General features: G+C 40.8%; 1 protein-coding gene across 3 annotated transcripts in view; it reads left to right on the forward strand.

Annotated features, from left to right (window-relative positions):
* Positions 1–21,552, forward strand: part of sls (sallimus) — a 173,818-nt gene that overhangs the window by 9,491 nt on the left and 142,775 nt on the right. For 2 of the 3 annotated variants that reach the window (XM_075303986.1, XM_075303989.1), the window contains exons 3-12: positions 2,762–4,325; positions 4,391–4,620; positions 4,680–6,044; positions 6,100–8,904; positions 8,966–14,812; positions 14,876–15,107; positions 15,170–15,341; positions 15,410–15,596; positions 18,686–19,034; positions 19,097–20,411. In XM_075303986.1, coding sequence (XP_075160101.1) covers positions 2,762–4,325; positions 4,391–4,620; positions 4,680–6,044; positions 6,100–8,904; positions 8,966–14,812; positions 14,876–15,107; positions 15,170–15,341; positions 15,410–15,596; positions 18,686–19,034; positions 19,097–20,411 — 14,066 coding nt within the window. The remainder of the gene's footprint in view (positions 1–2,761; positions 4,326–4,390; positions 4,621–4,679; positions 6,045–6,099; positions 8,905–8,965; positions 14,813–14,875; positions 15,108–15,169; positions 15,342–15,409; positions 15,597–18,685; positions 19,035–19,096; positions 20,412–21,552) is intronic. The other variant, XM_075303987.1, reaches the window with a different exon arrangement.

Consider the following 21,552-nt stretch of genomic DNA (forward strand, 5'->3'; position numbering starts at 1 on the left):
GTTAACTTTATGAAACTTTCTATCAGAGGAAATTCTTATTATTAGACTGCCTTATTTAAAGAATACCTCTTAAGTTAGGATGTTATTTTGTATTTATTTAACGCAAAAGTATTTTTGCAGTAAACATACTGAATTCCACACTACTCGCATCATCTTCTCAAAATAAAACTAATTTCAAAACAGCATCAATCTAATAGCAAAACAACTAGATAAGATATCACAAAGAAAATAACCTGAGAATTTTATCTTATATTGCTTGATAATCATGGTCATGTAGTAATAGATTATTAACTCAACCACCCACAACAAATATTCTTCAAAGAGTGCTGCAGCAATAGTAATTATAAAACAAAATTTTTTTAAATTATTTCAGACAGAATTAATCGATTAACTGTTTTAAGTGAAACATTCAATTTTAGGCAAATAAATCAATACAAAAAAATAAACAAAGTAAAAAATTAATTCGAATTAAAAATTTGGTATTTGCCAAATGGAAGATCACGTGTGAAAAATTATTAAAAAATCAGTGTAAATACAAATACTTGTGAGCTGATATTTTGAGGCATAACTTTTCAAATTAATTGAAATACATTTTTATACCCTCCACCATAGGATGGGGGTATATTAACCTTATCATTCCGTTTGTAACACATCGAAATATTGCTCTAAGACCCCATAAAGTATATATATTCTGGGTCGTGGTGAAATTCTGAGTCGATCTGAGCATGTCCGTCCGTCCGTCTGTTGAAATCACGCTAACTTCCGAACGAAACAAGCTATCGACTTGAAACTTGGCACAAGTAGTTGCTATTGATGTAGGTCGGATGGTATTGCAAATGGGCCATATCGGTCCACTTTTACGTATAGCCCCCATATAAACGGACCCCCAAATTTGGCTTGCCTATCGTCTAAGAGAAGCAAATATCATCCGATCCGGCTAAAATTTTGTACATGGTGTTAGTATATGGTCTCTAACAACCATGCAAAAATTGGTCCACACCGGTCCATAATTATATATAGCCCCCATATAAACCGATCCCCCGATTTGGCTAGCGGAGCCTCTAAGAGAAGCCGATTTCAGCCGATCCGGCTGAAATTTGGTACATGGTGTTGGTATATGGTCTCTAACAATTATGCAAAAATTGGTCCATATCGGTCAATAATTATATATAGCCCCCATATAAACCCATACCCCGATTTGCCTTGCAGAGCCCCTTGGAAGAGCAAAATTCAACCGATTCGGTTGAAATTTGGTACGTGATGTTAGTATATGGTATCCAACAACCATGCAGGAATTGGTTCATATTAGTCCATAATTATATATAGCCCCTATATAAACCGATCCCCAGATTTGACCTCCGGTGCCTTTTGGAGAAGCAAAATTCATCCGATCTGGAAATTTGGTACGTGGTGGTAGTATATGATATTTAACAACCATGCCAAAAGTGGTCCATATCAGTCCATAATCATATATATCCCCCATATAAACCGATCCAGAGATTTGATTTTGGAGCCTCTTGTAGGAGCAAATATCAGTCAGTTGAAATTTGGTACATTGTGCTAGTATATGGCCGTTAACAACCATGCCTAACTAGGTCCATATCGTTCTATAGTTATATATAGCCCTCAGATAAATCGATCCCCAATCACACAAAAATTGGTCCATATCAAGTTCATAATTGTATATAGTCCCCACATAAGCGGCCCCCATATTTCAATTATAGCTCTCTACGTACCGTGCAAAAGTCCATATCGATTCGTAATTATTTGTAGACTTACCTATACATACCTTTTTTGTCTAATATATACCACGTATGGACTAACTCACAATTTAGAAAACGATGTTAAGAAGTTTTAAGATACCACAATTCGATTGTGGATGACAGTCTTTCGTAGAAGTTTCTACGCAATCCATGGTGGAGGGTACATAAGATCCGGCCTGGCCGAACTTACGGCCGTATATACTTGTTTATTTTTATAATTAAAATTCTGAAAAAACGTAAACATTTTAATCAATTAAAATCGAATTCCAATTAAAAATATAATTGAAAAAGAAAAATAATACTGTAACATACTATTCAATGGTTCATTTAATTTTGTCTTAAATCCAACCATAATTACAATAGTAAAATTTATAAGAAAGTCTAAACGCTTATAAAATTACAACAAAATATTTCATCATCAAAATAATTATAAAATATAAATAATAAGTAAATAAATAGTTGGATGTCTAAATTAAATAATTCATTGAGATTATGTCCAAAATCAATTAAATTTTAATTAGAACAATTCAAAAATTAATTGAAAGTACCGTAAAATCAATCAATTTTTAAATTCATTGATTGATACTACCATTTCCGTGATTGAAGTAATTCAAATTAAAAAGTTTATTGGATTAAATAATTTTGTGATTGAATCAGAAAAAAATTATTTGTATATCAACCCACATGCACTTGTTGTGAATGAAAATTAAGTCCATCTTTAGTCTAGAACTTAGGAATCATTAAGATTAAGGAAAATATTCATTAAGACAATGAATGTTTTCATAAGTAGTATGAGTTTATATTGTTATTTAGTATAAATTCAATTATACTGGCAAAAAGTTTCATTATACTTATGAGTTTGTTTCTTTGGCTAATTTAGCCAAATTTTGTTAATAATGATGATTTTTTATACTGCATTTTGCTTGATTGCCATTACTCATAGATGTAATATTGATTAATTGGAAAATTAAATTCTCTACTCGTCTCTTTTTTTACAGTGGAACAACATGGCGGCACCTATGTACCACCCGGTATAACACATGTTTATGCCCAAGGCGACATCTCACCACCTGTATTCGAACAAATCTTCAAGAATGCTCGCTTTGCTCAAGGCGGCAATGCCTTGTTTGAAGGTAAACTTCGTGGAAATCCCAAACCATTTGTTACCTGGACTCGCAAAGGCGCTCCCCTTCTCGAATCGCAAAAATTCCAAATGAATTATAACGAAGCCACTGGCGAAGTATCCCTGCTCATCAATCAAATTGGACCTGGCGATGAGGGCGAATACACTTGCACAGCTCGTAATCAATATGGCGAAGCTATTTGCAGTGTCTATATTCAACCTGAGGGCGCTCCACCAATTCAGCCTGTGCAAAAATTCGAAAAAAGTTTGTACACCAATGGTTATTCGTTTACCTCGGTTCAGGAGGAATTCCGTGTGGATACATTCGAGTATAGACTTTTGCGTGAGGTTTCTTTCCGTGAGGCTATCACTCGTCGTTCGACCTATGAATCGGATTACCATTTGTCTCAAGAAGTTGATCGCTCCTTAGGGCCAGCTCATGCTCCACAAATTGGCCAGAAACCTCGCAATTCCAAACTTATCGAGGGTTCCGATGCTGTGTTCACTGCCAAAGTTGGTTCCAATCCTAAGCCTCGTTTGACTTGGTTCCACAATGGTCAACGTTTGGTTGCATCCAACAAGTACGACATCTCCTACTCCAACGGTACTGCGACCATGCGCATCAAGAACGCCACCCACAAGGATGCCGGTCATTACACTCTTTTGGCTGAAAACACTCAAGGATGTGTTGTGTCTTCTGCCGTATTGGCCGTTGAAGCCGCTGCCGAGTCCGGATATGAACCAAAACCTGTGGATGCCACAGCTGAGCAATTGGAAGCTGGCAAGGCTTTGCCACCTTCATTCGCCAAGGCCTTTATGGATCGCGAAGTTACCGAGGGGCGTATGACACGCTTCGATTGTCGCGTCACTGGCAATCCCTATCCCGAAGTTTACTGGTTCATCAATGGCCAACAGATCTATGATGATGCCACACATAAGATTCTTGTAAATGAATCCGGAAGCCATTCGCTGATGATCACCAATGTCAGCCGCATGGATGCTGGTACTGTCCAATGTTTGGCCCGCAACAAGGCTGGTGAAATCGCCATCGAAGCCCAGTTAAATGTGCTCGAGATGGAACAAGTTGTCGCACCACAATTTGTCCAACGCTTCAGCACTATGACTGTGCGCGAGGGCGAGCCCATCACCATGAGCGCCAATGCCATTGGTACACCAACCCCACGCATTACATGGCAAAAGGATGGCGTACAAATATCCTCGACTGCTGATCGTTTCATTGGAATTGATGGTGGAGCCACATGTTTGGAAATTCCACGCATCAAAGCATCCGATGCTGGTTGGTATCAGTGTACTGCACAAAATGCTGCCGGTTCAACAGCAAATCGTGCTCGACTCTATGTAGAAGTTCCCAGAGAACAACCACCAACAGAACAAAGACGTCTTAATTTACCAAGACCAACGAAAGTTATCGAACCAGAGTATGTGATACAGAATTTAATTGGGTATATCGAAATGCTAATGAATATTTTATTTCTTTCCCAAGGCCCCAACCTGGTCCAGAAGTTATTTATTTGCGTCATGTTGAACGCGCCAAGCCCCAGAGGCGTCCCGGTGAGGAAGAACGTGTCTATCCACCACCACAATTTATAGTACCATTACAAAATGTGCAACAAACGGAAGGTTCCAGAGTTCATATGGAAGCTCGCATTGAACCTGTGGGCGATCCAACCATGGTGGTTGAGTGGTTCCTCAATGGTCGTCCCATGGCTGCAAGTAAGTTTCACTGTATTTTACGAAAACCTTATGCTAATGCATCCTCTTTTCATTGAAAGGTTCTCGTGCTACATCCGTATTCAAATTCGGCTTTATTGCCTTGGATTTGTTGAGTGTCATGTCCCATGATTCAGGAGAATATTTGTGCCGTGTCACAAATGCATCTGGTATGGCCGAGTCAAGGGCTATATTGTCGGTTTCCCAAAGACCTTCAATTGAGCAAACCTCACAGAATCCAAACAGCTTGCAATACATTAGCAATTTGGAAGACTACTCTCGCTACCAACGCCAGGAGAGTACCGAAGAGATGATGAGACAAAAGCCAGTCTTCATTCGGCCCTTGCACGATATGGGCGATCTTGAAGAGGGCAAGAATGCCCACTTTGAAGCTCAACTAAATCCCGTTAATGATCCCAGTATGCGTGTTGAGTGGTACAAGGATGGTCGTCCCATAACGGCCAGCTCACGTATCACTGCCATTTTCAACTTTGGCTATGTCTCCTTGAACATCATGCACTTGCGTGCGGAAGATACCGGCACCTATACTGTACGTGCTGTCAATAGTATGGGCGAAGCCATTAGTACCTCCAATATTCGTGTCAATGTAAGATCTCAAGTCACTGGTGATTTGGGTATTCCAGAACAGCAACGCTACATTGAGAAGGTAGAACAGCTTGAGGACTACAGAATGGCTCAAAAGAGACGCCATGTTCATGAAGCCCCAGAACCAATTGCCCCACCACAATTCAAGACTCAAATCCAAAATCAAGTGGATTTGCGTGAAGGTGGTCATGCTCACTTTGAAGCTCGTCTCGAACCATCTGGAGATTCCACTATGCGTATCGAATGGTATAAAGATGGGCAACCCTTGGAGGCCAGTTCCCGCAGTACCACTTTCTTCAACTTTGGCTATGTGGCCCTTACCATCAAACAGTTGACAATTTACGATGCCGGTACCTATACTTGCCGTGCCTACAATGCTATGGGCCAAGCTGTTACCGAAGCCCAATTGAGCGTTATTTCTAAAAACGAAATTTCCTACGACTCCCAACATCCTGGAGGTTTGCAAAAGATCCAATACTTGGAAGACTCCTCACGTTATGCTCGTAGCCAAGAGGAAGAAGTCACTGTCACACAAGCTCCCCGTTTCTTGGGTCCTATGAAGGGTACAAACAAGATCATTGAGGGACAAAAGGCTCATTTCGAGGCTCGTGTGGAGCCCCAAAGTGATTTGACAATGCAAATCGAATGGTACCACAATGGTCAACCCATCACTGCCGCCAATCGCATTCAAACCTATTACGACTTTGGCTATGTGGCATTGGATATTACCCAAGTACGCGCTGAAGATGCCGGTGTTTACACTGTGGTCGCTAGAAACAAGCTTGGTGAAGCTCAATTGCAGGCAACTATGGTCGTAGAGAGTAAGTAAACCCTTAATTTCGTATTGGGAGATATATTAATATTGTCTTCTTACAGCTCGTTCCAGCATTGACACGTCAAGCATGCACCGCGGTCTCTACGAGAAGACTCAACATTTGGAACACAAACAATTTGTTGAGCCTCAATATGATGTTGAGGAAATTTCAAAATCCAAACCTATCTTCGTTCAACCACTTTCGGATCCCAAGCCCATTCACGAAAGTAAGAATATTCACTTGGAGTGCCGTTTGGAACCTATGGGTGATCCAACTATGCGTGTTGAATGGTTCCACAATGGACGTCCCATCACTGTGGGTTCCCGCTTCCGTACTTATTACGATTTCGGTTTTGTTGCTTTGGATATTATCCAAGCAACTTCAGCCGATTCCGGCGAATATACCTGCCGTGCCACCAACCATTTGGGATCAGCCCATACCTCCGCCTGTGTACGTGTCATTGATCGTTCTGATATTGTCACCGAAACTCAGAATGAAATGTCCTTGGAGCATATACAACAATTAGAAGAGGCTGCCCGTCGCCGTCATGGTGCAGAAGAAGACATTACTATCATGCAAGCTCCTCAATTTACCCGACCATTACACAATATCGAAACAATGGAGGGAACCAATGTACATTTGGAATGTCGTTTGCAGCCCGTTGGAGACCCCAGCATGCGTATTGAGTGGTTCGTGAATGGAAAACCACTTAAGACTGGTCATCGTTTCCGCCCTGCCTATGAATTCGATTATGTAGCCCTTGATCTATTGGGTTGTTATGCCATTGATTCCGGTGTGTATACTTGTCAAGCTCGCAACCAATTGGGAGAAGCTGTCACTTCCTGCTCCGTTCGCATAGTTGCCAAGAACGATTTAATTACGGAAACCCAAAATGAATCAGGCTTGCAGAAAATAGCCTATCTCGAAGACTCATCTCGCTATCGTCGTAGCGAATATGTTGATGAGGAAATTGTAAATATTCGTCCACGTTTCCTTACCCAACCCAAGAGTCTCACAAACATGCGTGAGGGAGGACGCGCTCACTTTGAGTGCAAGATTGAACCTGTAACTGATCCAAATCTTAAGGTTGAATGGTTCAAGAATGGTCGCCCCATCACTGTGGGACATCGTTTCCGTCCCATTCATGATTTCGGTTATGTGGCCTTAGATATCGTGGACCTCATTGCGGAAGATTCGGGTGTATACACGTGCCGTGCTGTCAATGCAATTGGCTCGGATGAAACTCAAGTCGAATTGCAATGCCGTAGCTCTGAACAAATTGTCACTATAACCCAAAATGAGACTGGTCTCCAACAAATCCATCATTTGGAAGATCGTTCACGATACAGCCGCCGCGAAGAAGTTGATGAGACAACCAAACAAGCCCCAGTCTTTACTACTTCTTTGAAGAATGTCGAAATCAAAGAAAATCAACGTGCCCACTTTGAATGCCGTTTGATTCCTGTTTCCGATCCTTCAATGCGTGTCGAATGGTATCACAATAACATGCCATTGAAGTCTGGTTCTCGCTTCACTGAAACCAATAACTTTGGCTTCGTGGCTTTGGATATTATGTCCTGCTTGCCGGAAGATGCCGGTACCTATACTTGCCGTGCATACAATGCCATCGGAGAAGCTATCACCTCTGCTGTGGCCATTGTCCACACTAAGAAATCCATATATGTGGAATCTCAACATGAAAGCGCTCTTCCACGTTTGCAACACTTAGAAGAAACAACCAAACGTCAACGTATGAGCGTTCAAGAAGAAGTAATTAATCAGGCACCTGTATTCACATTGCCTGTCCGTGATTCCCGTGTTGCTGAAGGCCAAGCTGTTCACTTTGAGGCCCGTTTAATTCCTGTAGGAGATCCTCACTTGAAAGTTGAATGGTTGCGCAATGGCCAACCCATTGAAGCTTCTAATCGCATTACTACCATGCATGACTTCGGTTATGTTGCCCTCAATATGAAGTACGTAAATCCAGAAGATTCGGGTACTTATACATGCCGCGCCGTAAACGAGCTTGGTCAAGCCGTTACTTCAGCCTCATTGATCGTACAATCTAAGACATCCATTCAAATGGAAACTCAGCATGAGGCCGCTATGCATAAAATCCATCAATTGGAGGGTCACTCTCGTTACCAACGTCGGGAGGAAGAGGAATATGTAGTCACCCAGGCCCCTAGATTTGTGACTAAACTCATTGGTCCTACCAATTTGGTTGAGGGTCAAAGTGCCCACTATGAATGTCGCATCGAACCCTATCCCGATCCAAACCTTAAGGTAGAGTGGTTCCACAATGGACAACCCTTAAGTACTGGTCATCGTTTCCGTACCACCTATGACTTCGGCTTCGCAGCCCTTGACATTCTGACTGTATATGCTGAGGACAGTGGCGAATACACATGCCGCGTCACCAACAATTTGGGAGAAGCTGTTAATTCTATCGTTTTGAATGTACAATCTAGATCCGGTATCAGTCATGAAACTCAACATGAAGAAGCCCTACAAAAGATTCACCACTTGGAAGATTCTTCTCGTTACCAACGCAGGATTGAAGAAGACACTTTCATGGCTGAACGTCCCCAATTTGGACGCCCATTACGCAATGCCAATACCAATGAAGGCAAGCCTGTGCACTTGGAAGCCACTTTAACACCAGTCAATGATCCTACCATGAAGGTAGAGTGGTATTGCAATGGCATTCCAATTCAAACTGGTCATCGTTTTAAGACCACCTACGATTTCGGTTTCGTCGCCTTGGATATTCTGTATGCTCACGCAGAAGATACTGGAACCTACATGTGCAAAGCCAAGAATGCCGTAGGGGAAGCTGTAACGACTTGTGCTGTAAACGTCACAGGTAAGTTAATGTGTGGGGATGCAAATCGTGCAAAAGTATAAACCCTTCTTTTGTTTTGCAGCAAACAAGACATTGGATCTCGACACTCTTGATGCCGAGCGTTTGGAGAAAATTCGCCAATTAGAAACCTACGCACCACCTAAGAAGGTGGAAGTTGAGGAGAAGGGTCAAAAGCCTATCTTCTTGACGCCTTTGAGTAATTTGGAACATTTGAAGGAAGGCGAACACGCTCATTTGGAGTGTCGTGTAGAACCAATTAATGACCCTAATTTGAAAATTGAATGGTTCTGCAATGGCAAACAGCTGCCACTTGGCCATCGCTATAGGACAACTCACGATTTCGGCTACGTTGCTTTAGACATCTTGTATGTCTACGGTGAGGATACGGGCACTTATATGTGCAAGGCCACTAACTTCCTTGGCGAAGCCGTCAATACCTGCAACGTGCGTGTTTTGAACCGCCGCAGCATGATCTTGGACACCCAACATCCCGATGCATTGGAGAAGATTCAAAAATTAGAGTCAAAGGCCGTCGCTACCCGTACTGAAATTAGTGATCAACCAATAAGTCCACCCCATTTCACTGTTGAATTGCGAGGCAGCACCGAAATCCATGAAGGTGAAACAGCTCACTTTGAAGCCCAAGTGCAACCAGTGCACGACCCCAATTTGCGCATTGAATTCTATCACAATGGAAAACCTTTGCCATCAGCTTCACGCTTCCACATTACATTTGATTTTGGTTATGTTTCTCTTGACATTACCCACGCCGTGGCTGCCGATGCCGGTGAATACTCCGTTCGTGCTGTGAATGCTCTTGGCCAATGTGTGTCATCAACCAACTTGCGAGTCATTGCTCGTGGAACTATCATTTCCGATTCTCAACATCCTGAAGGTTTGGAAAAAATTCGCAAACTGGAGTTGTCTTCACCATTCCAACGTCCTGAGGTGGAAACTCCTGGAACACTACAACGTCCTGTGTTCACTCAACCCTTGCAGAATATTGATCGCATTAATGAGCATCAAACTGCTCACTTCGAATGCCGTTTGATTCCAGTGGGAGATCCCAATCTTAAAGTCGAATGGTACCGCAATGAGAAGATCATTGAAGACAGTTCTCGCATTACCAAACAACACGATTTCGGCTTTGTCTCTTTGGATATTTCCCATATTCGCAAAGAAGACGAAGGTGTCTATATGTGCCGTGCCGTTAATCCTCTGGGAGAAGCCGTTACCACTGCTTCAATGCGTGTTGTATCTGAGGCTAGTATCCAAATGGATACTCAACATCCAGACAGTATCAGCCGCATTCATCAATTGGAGCGTCCACCAGCTCCTCGTCCTTTGGAACCCGAACGCACATTCGAGAAACCAATCTTCACACAACTTCTTACTGGACCTTCAGAAGTATGGGAAGGTCAACATGCCCACTTCGAGGCCCGTGTTGTACCTGTTGGTGATCCTTCATTGAAATATCAATGGTTCATCAATGGCGTCGAATTGAAGATGGGTTCACGTTTGAGAACCACCAACGACTTTGGTTTCGTCACCTTAGACATTAATGCCGTCGTTCCTGAGGACGCTGGTGTTTATATGTGCCGTGCTTACAACGAGGCCGGTGAGGCTGTCTCCTCGACAGCAATGAAGGTCAAGGCTAAGGCCAACATTGCCGGAGAATCTCTGATTCCAGAATCATGGGAAGCCATTCGTCTTAAGGAGGCCTCATTGAACCGTGTGCCTGAAATGTTTGTGGATAATACCCCACAACAAGCACCCGTATTTACCACCCATTTGCAGAGCTACGACAAATTAAGTGAAGGCCAACATGTTCTTTTGGAAGCACAAGTGGAACCACGTGCAGACCCCAACTTGCGCATTGAGTGGTTCAAGAATGGCATTTCCCTAACAACTGGTTCCCGCATTCGCAGCACCTTTGACTTTGGATTGGTCACACTATCCATCAACGGATTGCGTGCTGACGATTCTGCCATTTACACCTGCAAGGCCACCAATCAAATTGGAGAAGCTGTATCTACCTGTACTCTTAAGATTGAAGACCGTCATTGGCTGCAAGGCGAGTCTTTGCATCCAGACTCTTTGCAACGCATTGGCGAATTGGAAGCTCCCAAGCCCGGCCGTCCTGAGGCTGCCGAACCTGTTTATGAAACTCCTGTCTTCATAACTCACTTGAACAATATTGAATGCAAAGAAAGTGAGAGTGGCCGCTTCGAATGTAATGTTGAACCATCCCGCGACCCAACCATGCAGATTGAATGGTTTTACAACGGTCAACCACTACAGGCTGCCGCCAAATTCAAGTCAATCTACGATTTTGGATATTGCGCTTTGGATATGTCTAATCTTTATGCTGAAAATAGTGGTATATACACATGCAAGGCCACTAACAGTAAGGGATCTGCCACCACCTCAGGAACTCTAAAATGCACTGGAGGAAAACTTATGTTCCTTGATACTCAACATCCTCAAGGTGAAGCTGGTATGGAAGCCATTCAAGAAACTGAAGCTGAATTGGCCAATCGTTACAATCGCCAAGAATCTAAACCGGAAACCCAGTATCCTGCTCCCGTATGGACTAGGCCATTGCAAGCTGAGTTCCATTTGTCTGAAACTCAGCCTTTGCATTTGGAAGGCAATGTAGAACCTAAAGAGGATCCTAATCTCTTCATCGAATGGTACTTCAATGGCAAGCTTTTGCAGCATGGTTCTCGCTTTAAGATGACCAGTGAATTTGGTTTCGTTACAATGGACTTAATTGAAACCTACGCCCGTGATCAAGGCATATATACTTGCAAGGCTTACAATAAGGCTGGAGAGGCATTTACCTCAACTACCATATTCTGCGACTCAAAGGACAACATTATCGATAGAACTCAACATCCTAAAGGCGCTGAGGGCCTGGAACAGATTCAAGATTTGGAAGAGTCCCTTCGTAAAGATGGCGGTAAACCAGAAAAAGAAGAAGAAGGTATGGCTCCACGCTTCACCACTGAGTTCACCAACATTGCTGATATTGGTGAAGGTGAAATTGCACATTATGAAGCCAATCTTATTCCCACTGGTGACCAAAGCATGGTTATTGAATGGTTCTTCAATGGCAAGGTCATTGAAGCGAGCCATCGCGTGCGCACAATCTATGCATTCGGAATGGTGGCTTTGGAGATTCTTGGCACAAAGATCGAGGATTCTGGCACCTATACTTGCCGTGCTACTAACAAATATGGTTCAGCTGAAATTAGCTGCACCTTGGAATGCGTTGAGAAACCCCGCGGCCAGAAACCTGTATTCACAACCCATATTCAATCTGTTGATGGTCTTAAGGATGGCCAATCGGCTCATTTCGAGTGCACTCTTATCCCTGTCAACGATCCAGACCTCAAGGTTGAATGGTATCACAATGGCAAACTTATGCGCCACTCAAATCGCATCAAGACTGTTTCCGACTTTGGATTTGTCGTCCTGGATGTATCATACTTGCAAGATCATGACAGCGGTGAATACGTATGCCGTGCCTATAACAAATATGGTGAAGACTTTACCCGTGCAACTCTTAACTGCAAAGGACGTGGCGGTGTCTTCTATGACAGTTTGCAGCCTGACTCTTTGCAAAGAATTAGAGAGTTGGAGTGCCCACAAGGCCAAAAGGGTGATACCTCAGGTCCAGTGGTTGCTGAACCACCTAAATTCATCACTCAAATCATGGATGTCACCAAATTGGTTGAAGGCCAAAGTGCTCACTTTGAGGCTCGTCTTACCCCCATCACAGATCCTGACCTTAAAGTCGAGTGGTACTTCAATGGCGAGAAATTACCCCATGGACATAGATTCCGTACTTTCCACGATTTCGGTATTGTTATTTTAGACATCTTGTACTGTTACGAGGAGAACTCTGGTGTGTATGAATGCCGCGCCGTTAACAAATATGGTGAAGATTCGACCAAAGCCACTCTCAAGTGTACATCCAAGGCTAATTTGATTTTGGAATCGCAATTGCCACGAGGCATGGAAGGTGGTTTGGAGAAGATTGCCAATCTTGAGTATAGCATGGTTCGCACACGCGATGAAAATGTTGAGGAATCCCGAGGCAAGGCTCCAGTATTTACCGTTCCATTGGAGAATATTGACAACATGCGAGAGGGTGAAAACGCTCACTTCGAAGCTCGTGTTACACCCACAGACGATCCCAAATTGCGCGTTGAGTGGTACTGGAATGGCCGCCCACTTAAGGCTGGTTCTCGTTTCCGCACCTTCTGCGACTTTGGCTTTGTTATTTTGGAAATCTCACCAGTATATCCTGAGGACTCTGGTGAATACTCCTGCCGTGCTATCAATGAGTACGGTGAGGCTGTAACCTCTGCCACCATGAAGATACAAGGCAAGCGCAGCATTATTATGGAATCTCAATTGCCAAAGGGTATGGAAGGAACTATTGATCGCATTGCCGAGTTGGAAGGTTTGGGAGTTCGTAGCACTGAGTTCACCCCAGACGATGACACTGGTAAACCACCTGAATTTGTTACCACTCCATTTGATATGGTCATTAATGAAAATCAATTGGCTCACTTCGAGTGCCGTTTGCAACCTATCAATGATCCTAGCATGCGTGTTGACTGGTTCCACAATGGAAAGGCTTTGTGGTCCGGATCTCGTATTAAGACCATTAACGATTTTGGTTTTGTCATTTTGGAAATTGCCGGTTGTTACCAGCGCGATGGCGGTCTCTACACCTGCAAGGCCACCAACAAACATGGTGAAGCTACCGTTTCCTGTAAGCTGCAAGTCAAGGGTCGCCAAGGTATAGTGATGGAACCACAATTGCCATCGAACTTCCGCACTGGCACTGAGAGTCTACAAAAGCTCGAGGAAAATATGCACAAGCGCGAGGAGATGGTTATCGACGATGAACAACCCAATCCTCCAAGATTTACCGAAGAGATCAAGGACAATCTGGATGTCCAAGAAGGTGGTCCCATTCACTTTGACTGTCGGGTTGAACCTGTTGGAGACCCAACAATGCGCATTGATTGGTTCTACAATGGCCGTCCCTTGGCCACTGGATCTCGAGTCCATCAACTCAACGACTTTGGCTTTATTGCTTTGGACATTGATTACATTTATGCCCGTGATTCTGGTGAATACACCTGCCGTGCTACCAATAAATGGGGCACTGCCACAACTACTGCCAAGGTTACATGCAAGGGTAAGAGTAGCATTGTTTACGATACCCAATTACCAGATGGCATGACTGCCCAGAAATTGAAGGAACTCGAACAAGGCCGTATACCAGAAGTACCCAAAGAGGAAGAAACTGAATACGGACCACCAGTATTCGTCACCGAAATTGCTTCTCAAACTGTTGAGGAAGCTGAAGCAGTCCGTTTCGAGTGCCAAGTCGAACCCAAGACCGATCCTAACTTGCGCGTTGAATGGTATCGCAATGGCAAATTGTTGCCTTCGGGTCACAGGTACAGAAACATTTTCGACATGGGCTTTGTATCTTTGGACATTTTGTATGTCTATGCTGAGGACTCCGGAGAGTATGTCTGCAGAGCCTATAATAAATATGGTGAAGCTCGCACCAAGGCCACAGTGTCTTGCAAGCAATTGCCCACAATTATGTTGCAAAATCAAGTTCCACGTGGCATGAAACGTTCCGAGACATTGACACAAATGGAGGCTACAATCAAGAAGTACACATCTGAAGTGCATTTGACTGAAGATGATCTCTTCGATCCAGACCGCAAACAGCCACCTCGTTTCGTGACCCAAATCAAGGATCAAACATCATTGACCGAAATGGCTAAAACGAAATTCGAATGTCAATTAGCCCCTGTAGGTGATCCCAATATGAAGGTTGAATGGTTCTTCAATGGCAAGCCATTGTTGTACAGTAAGTTCGATGATGAGCATTGATGGAATTAATGGTTTTCATTGGGGACTTTTTCTTTTACAGAGAATCGCTTCCAGCCTATTTATGATTTCGGTTATGTAGCCATGAACTTTGGCTGGGTATATCCTGAAGATAGCGGTGAATATGTATGCCGTGCCACTAATTTATATGGCATGGATGAGACCAGAGCTGTCATAAAGGTAGCTGGTAAACCAGGAATTGTCTATGACTCTCAATTGCCAGCCCATATGCATAGTATTGACCGTATTCGCGAAATGGAAGCCTCTTGGCAAGTGTAAGTAGTAGCAGAATTCTCCAACTGGAGAACAAAAAATGATTAATTCCTTAAATTTTTAGTGTTCCTGAAGAAGCTGATCCCGATGCTAAGGCTAGATGTAAACCAGCTTTCGTCAGCAAATTGGAACCACAAACTGTGGAAGAAGGAGAACCGGCTAGATTCTGTGTCCGTGTAACAGGTCATCCCAGGCCAAGAGTTATGTGGTTAATCAACGGCCATACTGTTGTCCATGTAAGTTTCGGTGCTCAACATAAATCATAAGTATTTCAGAGATTAATCTTCTTCTGTTTTAATCTAAGGGCTCTCGTTATAAACTCACCAACGATGGTATGTTCCATATGGACATTCCCAAGACACGTCAATATGATACCGGCAAAGTCGAGGTTATTGCTCGTAATTCAGTTGGTGAAGCTATTGCCTCCACTGAATTAAATGTTGTGGCTCGTTCCGATGATTTCCGTGGAGTCCTTAAGAATTCACCACGTCGTAAGTATTCTTACTGTATTTACCAGGGAAACTTTATAATTTCACCATAATTTTAACATATTCACCACAAAAGAATAATAACACTAGTACTAGAAAGAGCTTTTTTTTTATCAAACCAAACAAAAATATAAAACCCCAATGAAGTTAAGCACTTTATTTTTTAAACATTTTTTTACAAAAATATTTTTCTTAACACAAGTATAATAAGATTTCAGAGTTACAAAAAAACCTGCAAAAAGACATAGTATAAACTTAGTAAACAACATTTAACAATTACACATTATGACATTGTATAAAAAAACATATGCCACAATATCACCCACCCTGGCCACAAAGAGGAACTGTAACTGTCCACGAAATAAGACTAAATTCCTTTACCCAAAATCCTTGATCCTCCTTCAGCTCCTTCCTTCTCTTCTTCCCAACCACCGAACAACCATAGTCTTTCTCTTTGTCTATCCAATTGTAAATATTCCCCGCATCATATGCTGCAACACCAACGGTTTTCTAGAGCCCAATTTCAATAAGGAATTGATTTCACGACGTCGCTTTCTAACCTAATCTAACAAAGAATGGATGAGAAGAAGATAAGAAGGATTCAAGTAGATGGGTAGTATGATCAATAATAACCGTAAAATGTAATAATCAAAATAAATGTAATTTTTTTTTTTTTGCTTTAATTTACTAAAATTTAGAAATATAAACATTTGTGTATATATTGTTCATCTATCAATATGATCATTAAGGATTTTGTAGAAAAATCATATTTATTCATATAATCATTACATTTGCTTATAATTATATATTGGGTCAATGTGGATTGAAATTTTTTTGTTATTTTTTTTTTTTTTAAGTTTTGTTTTTATTTTTACCATTTTTTTTTGTGCATGTCTTATTCTAAATAAGAAAAAAATTTGTATAGATACTTATATATTTATTTTTTTATGTGAATTCTATTTTTTCATGTAAATTGAGATTGATTGTCAAAGTTTAGAGGATTATCAGATATATTGTACAACTCAAATAGCAAGGAATGAAACCACTGATTTTAGCTGTCGCCGATTAATATTTGTTAGTGTAGTAGCTTGGAGAAACTGATGTGATAATCCTTAAATTAATTTTAATTGCATCTGTTTTGTAAATGAATGAGAGGGAATGAGTGTTAGTTGAGTTTCGCCGCTATTCTCCACTAGTGGTGCTGCTGCGTAGTTTTATTCATAGCTTTTTTGTTGGTGTTACCGGAGCTTTATATCTCCCCTCTTTTATTTGTAGAAATGCGACCGGTTGTAAACGTATCAGCAGAAACTCGATCCATTGACGAATTCAATCATTTACACATGTAAATTATTTTTGTCGAGAATCGAACCTTTACGTCTACGTCATTCAACACTAACACACTTCCACTGTGCTACAATTTTTGCTAGTCACCGCATCCAATTTAATACAAATATTTACAACAGGGAAATTTTAAAATAATTTGGTATCGGAATAGTGGCTAATTGACCGATGCCGAGTATACATATTTGCGTCGGTTTAGCCGTCAAGCCGCAAAAAATGATTATCAGACGCCGCCCACAAATACTATCAGTTTGATATATTAGTGGATAAATGACCGACGTCAAGTAGACATATTTGCATAAGCTCAGCCATTAAGCCGCCGCCGCAAAAGTTTGAGTTTTAGCAGACTCCGACCAAAATAGGTCGATTTCATTTTCTGGTTTATGGCCTACTTAATTGTACAACTAATTTTATAATCGCCCATAAACAGAGAAAAACCGAGCGACAATTTTTTTGGACACCGATATCGATTATGAAATGGTTAACAAGCTTACAAAGGGTCATAGGTTCAATCATCTAAACACCAACCGGTTTCAAAGCTTCTCTAAGTGGTTTCACCGTAATGTGAAACGCCATTCTAACTCGACGATAAAAAGGAGGTCCCTTATCATTGAGCCAAACATAGAATCCATTTGTCTGTCATGTTTTTTTTTTTTTTTGAAAATTTCTGTTTATTAGTCTTCAAACAACTACTTTATAACAAAATGGAATTTCTTTTATCTACATACAAAAATATTTTCAATATCAAATTGAAAACATCAGAAGAATATGAAATAAAAGAGTTTAATTTCAAAAAATTAGTTAGGCCTGATTAGCTAAAATAAAAAAAGTAGAAAATATTCAATGAAAATAATTGCTTCAATTAATTTCCAAAGATTCCATAAATTCGACATTCCTTTTTATTATAAAAGGTATTTTTGGTATCTCTAGTTCCTCTAGTTTCAGATTGCTAACATTTTACAAATTCGCTCTTTATCGAGAAAAATAGGTCGATTTGATTTTCTGGTTTATGACCTACTTAAATTGTACAATTAATTGTATAACTAATTTTATAATCGCCCATAAACAGAGAAAAACCGAGCGACGATTTTTTTGGACACCGATGTCGATTATGAAATGGTTAACAAGCTTACAAAGGGTCATAGGTTCATAGGTTCAATCATCTAAACACCAACCGGTTTCAAAGCTTCTCTAAGTGGCTTCACCGTAATGTGAAACGCCATTCGAACTCGACGATAAAAAGGAGGTCCCTTATCATTGAGCCAAACATGGAATACATTTGTCAGTTTTTTTTTTTTAAATTTCTGTTTATTAGTATTCAAACAACTACTTTATAACAAAATGGAATTTCTTTTATCTACATACAAAAATATTTTTTGTATCTCTAGTTCCTCTAGTTTCAGATTGCTAACATTTTACAAATTCGCTCTTTATCGAGAGTTTACTTAGATTTAGGTCAAAAGTCGATTCCTCATAGCGCTTTAGCAACAATCTCAATTTTCACCATGGAAAAGGCATCATTTATCGAAGTATATATAAATATGTAAAAATATAGTAACTAATCATAAAATAATATATAAAAAATATGTACTAATTAACAATTGTATGTTTATAAATATATTTCAATTTGCCACCGATCAAGTGTCTTCTGAAAAGGACACCATTTATCCTCCTCAAATTGTTTTTCTGTTTTTCTTAAATCTTTGATGCATTTGATAATTAAAAATTTCTTTAATAATTTTAAACTTTAGCTTGGTATGATTACGAACTAACTGCTTATCAAAAGGAACGCCAAGAGAATGAATTGGAAAAGGTATTTGATGTACGCAAACAATATTTGGCTGAGAAGAGTGGTACAACATTGAAGGGTGTTGAACATCTTAAGCCCAAACAATACAAACAAGAGACCACCGAATGGCAAGAAGCTGTCAATAAGAAGAAGACCGAAAACTACTATAATAAGTTGCAGACATTGGATAATGAACTCTTATTGAAAGAGGTCAATTTGCGCAAGGATAATCACCAATATGCCATACCTGGTGAAAAGATTGTCAGTAGTTCTCAAGCCAAGGGAATGGCTCAATCCTATGAACAGAATTTGTAAGTCCAAAATATAATTATCAATGCTATAGCCACATCACAGATTATCTTTATCGTTTCAGGCAAGAGGATAAGAGTACCGTCAAAACCACGAAACAATTTGGTCAACAACCACCTGTCGAACCCTCCGAGTCGTCGGTTCATGGCCGTGAAGTTCACATGAACAAACAACAACAAACCCAAAAGGAAGTTGTTGGCGATTTGGAAATTACACGAAAAATTACCGCCACCGAAACCACTGAGGTTGAACACAAAGGTACCATTCAAGAGCGTATGGTCAAGGGCCCCGTCCAGCTTGCTAAACCTCCAGTTTTCACCAAAAAGATTCAACCTTGTCGTGTCTTTGAGAATGAACAAGCTAAGTTTGAAGTTGAATTCGATGGCGAACCTATGCCCAAGATTAAATGGTTCCGTGAAAGCTTCCCCATCCAGAGCTCTCCCGATCTACAGATCCACACATTCAGTGGCAAGTCTGTTTTAATTATCCGCCAAGTGTTTGTGGAGGATTCAGCTGTATTCTCTTGCATTGCTGAGAATCATGGAGGTACCGCCAAATGCAGTGCCAATTTAGTGGTTGAAGAGCGCCGACGTGCTGGCAAGGGTGGCATGGCTCCTCCCAGCTTTGTTAACACCATTCAAAGCACCAATGTTACCACTGGACAATTGGCTCGTTTCGATGCCAAGGTGACAGGCACACGCCCCATGGATGTTTATTGGATCAAGAATGGTATGAAGATTCAACCTAGCATCAAATTCAAGATGTTGGAAGAGGATAGCATCCACACTTTGTTGATTATCGAGCCAACCGTTGAAGATACCGGACGCTATGAATGTGTAGCTGTCAATGCTGCTGGCGAAGCCCGTTGTGATGCCGATTGTGTTGTCCAATCATCCAGTAAACCGGAGAAGCCTACAACTCCTGGAGTTGAAAAGCCCCCACATATTGTGGAACCCTTGAAGAGTCAGTCCGTCGAAGAAGGTAGCAAGGTGATTTTCCGTTGCAGAATTGAAGGCAAGCCTACACCAACTGCCCGCTGGATGCGTGGCGACAATTATGTCAAACCTTCACGCTACTTCCAAATGTCACGTCAAGGTGAATACTATCAACTTGTGATTTCGGAGGCCTTCCCAGAAGACGAGGGCACATACAAGTGCATTGCCGAAAATAAATTGGGCAGTATTAATACAAGTGCCCAATTGAAGGTACGACCAATTGAAAATTTGGATGCTCCACCTACCATCACTGCTCTTAAGGATGTCAGCGTTAGCGAGGGTATGCCAGCTCAATTCAAGACAACTGTTACTGGAAAAGTAAAGCCAACAAGTGTTCAGTGGTTCCGTGAAGGTGCTTTAATTCCGGAAACACCCGATTTCCAAGTAAGTACACATCAATAGTATAAACCAAAGGCCTGCACAAGCCTATTCGAAGTAATCGATGTTCTAGTGAAGGCAATACACTCCACGAGTACTTCGATTAATGAATAGAACAGAAACACTGAAAAGCGATTACAATGTCAAGCATTGTAGATCCATCACATTCAAAAGAAATCGTTGTGCAGTTCTTTTCAATATTTTGGTTTTATTGTAATCGTCACGATACGAGTAAAACATAACATTTTTAGTGAAGATAGAATATTTTGCTTTAGCAAAGACGAAACTTCGTATGCAACACGAAGTAACTATCAACAGAAAAACAAACACAATCGTCAATCAGTTGATTGGCAGAATTCAGTGAATGCAGGCTGTGAGCGGGTCTGTGCTTTTCATTATATGTGTCAACAACAAACAAAATAGGAATGGAGAGTGTGTGTAGCATAGGTTAGGTTAGGTGGCAGGCCGATGTACCAGGCTCACTTACAGCCTGTTTCTGTATGTCGAACGAGCTCTATCGATCGACCCAAATTCATAAAAACATCCAATTTTTGGTTATAAATTCAGCTGTTTGTTTCCATTTCAGTCGATCGATAGAGCTCGATCGACATACTGAAACAGGCTGTTAACTATATATATATATATATATATATATATATATATATATATATATATATATATATATATATATATATATATATATATATATATATATATATATATATATATATATATATATATATATATATATATATATATATATATATATATATATATATATATATATATATATATATATATATATATATATATATATATATATATATATATATATATATATATATATATATATCGGTCCAGGTCCTCCATATTTGAAGGGATGGGAGGCGCACTTGCCATCGTATTTAATTGAAATTTGAAACCTAGAGGTAAAGAGCTGTGCTAAATTTTGAAAATATCTGTGTTTTGATGTAGCCCTCTTCATTTGACTCTTTTATCAGGGTTGCCATTTTGGTCCAATCGCACCAAAATTGGTCCAAAATGTTATTAATTTTTAAATTTGGCCCGATGGTCGGATCAAATGGAATTTGGTTGATTTTGGTCCATTTTCGTCAAATCGGTATCTTTTCCAAAATTCTCTATTGAA

The sequence above is a fragment of the Haematobia irritans genome, chromosome 4, assembly GCF_050003625.1.
Source record: "Haematobia irritans isolate KBUSLIRL chromosome 4, ASM5000362v1, whole genome shotgun sequence".
Lineage (NCBI taxonomy): Eukaryota > Metazoa > Arthropoda > Insecta > Diptera > Muscidae > Haematobia > Haematobia irritans.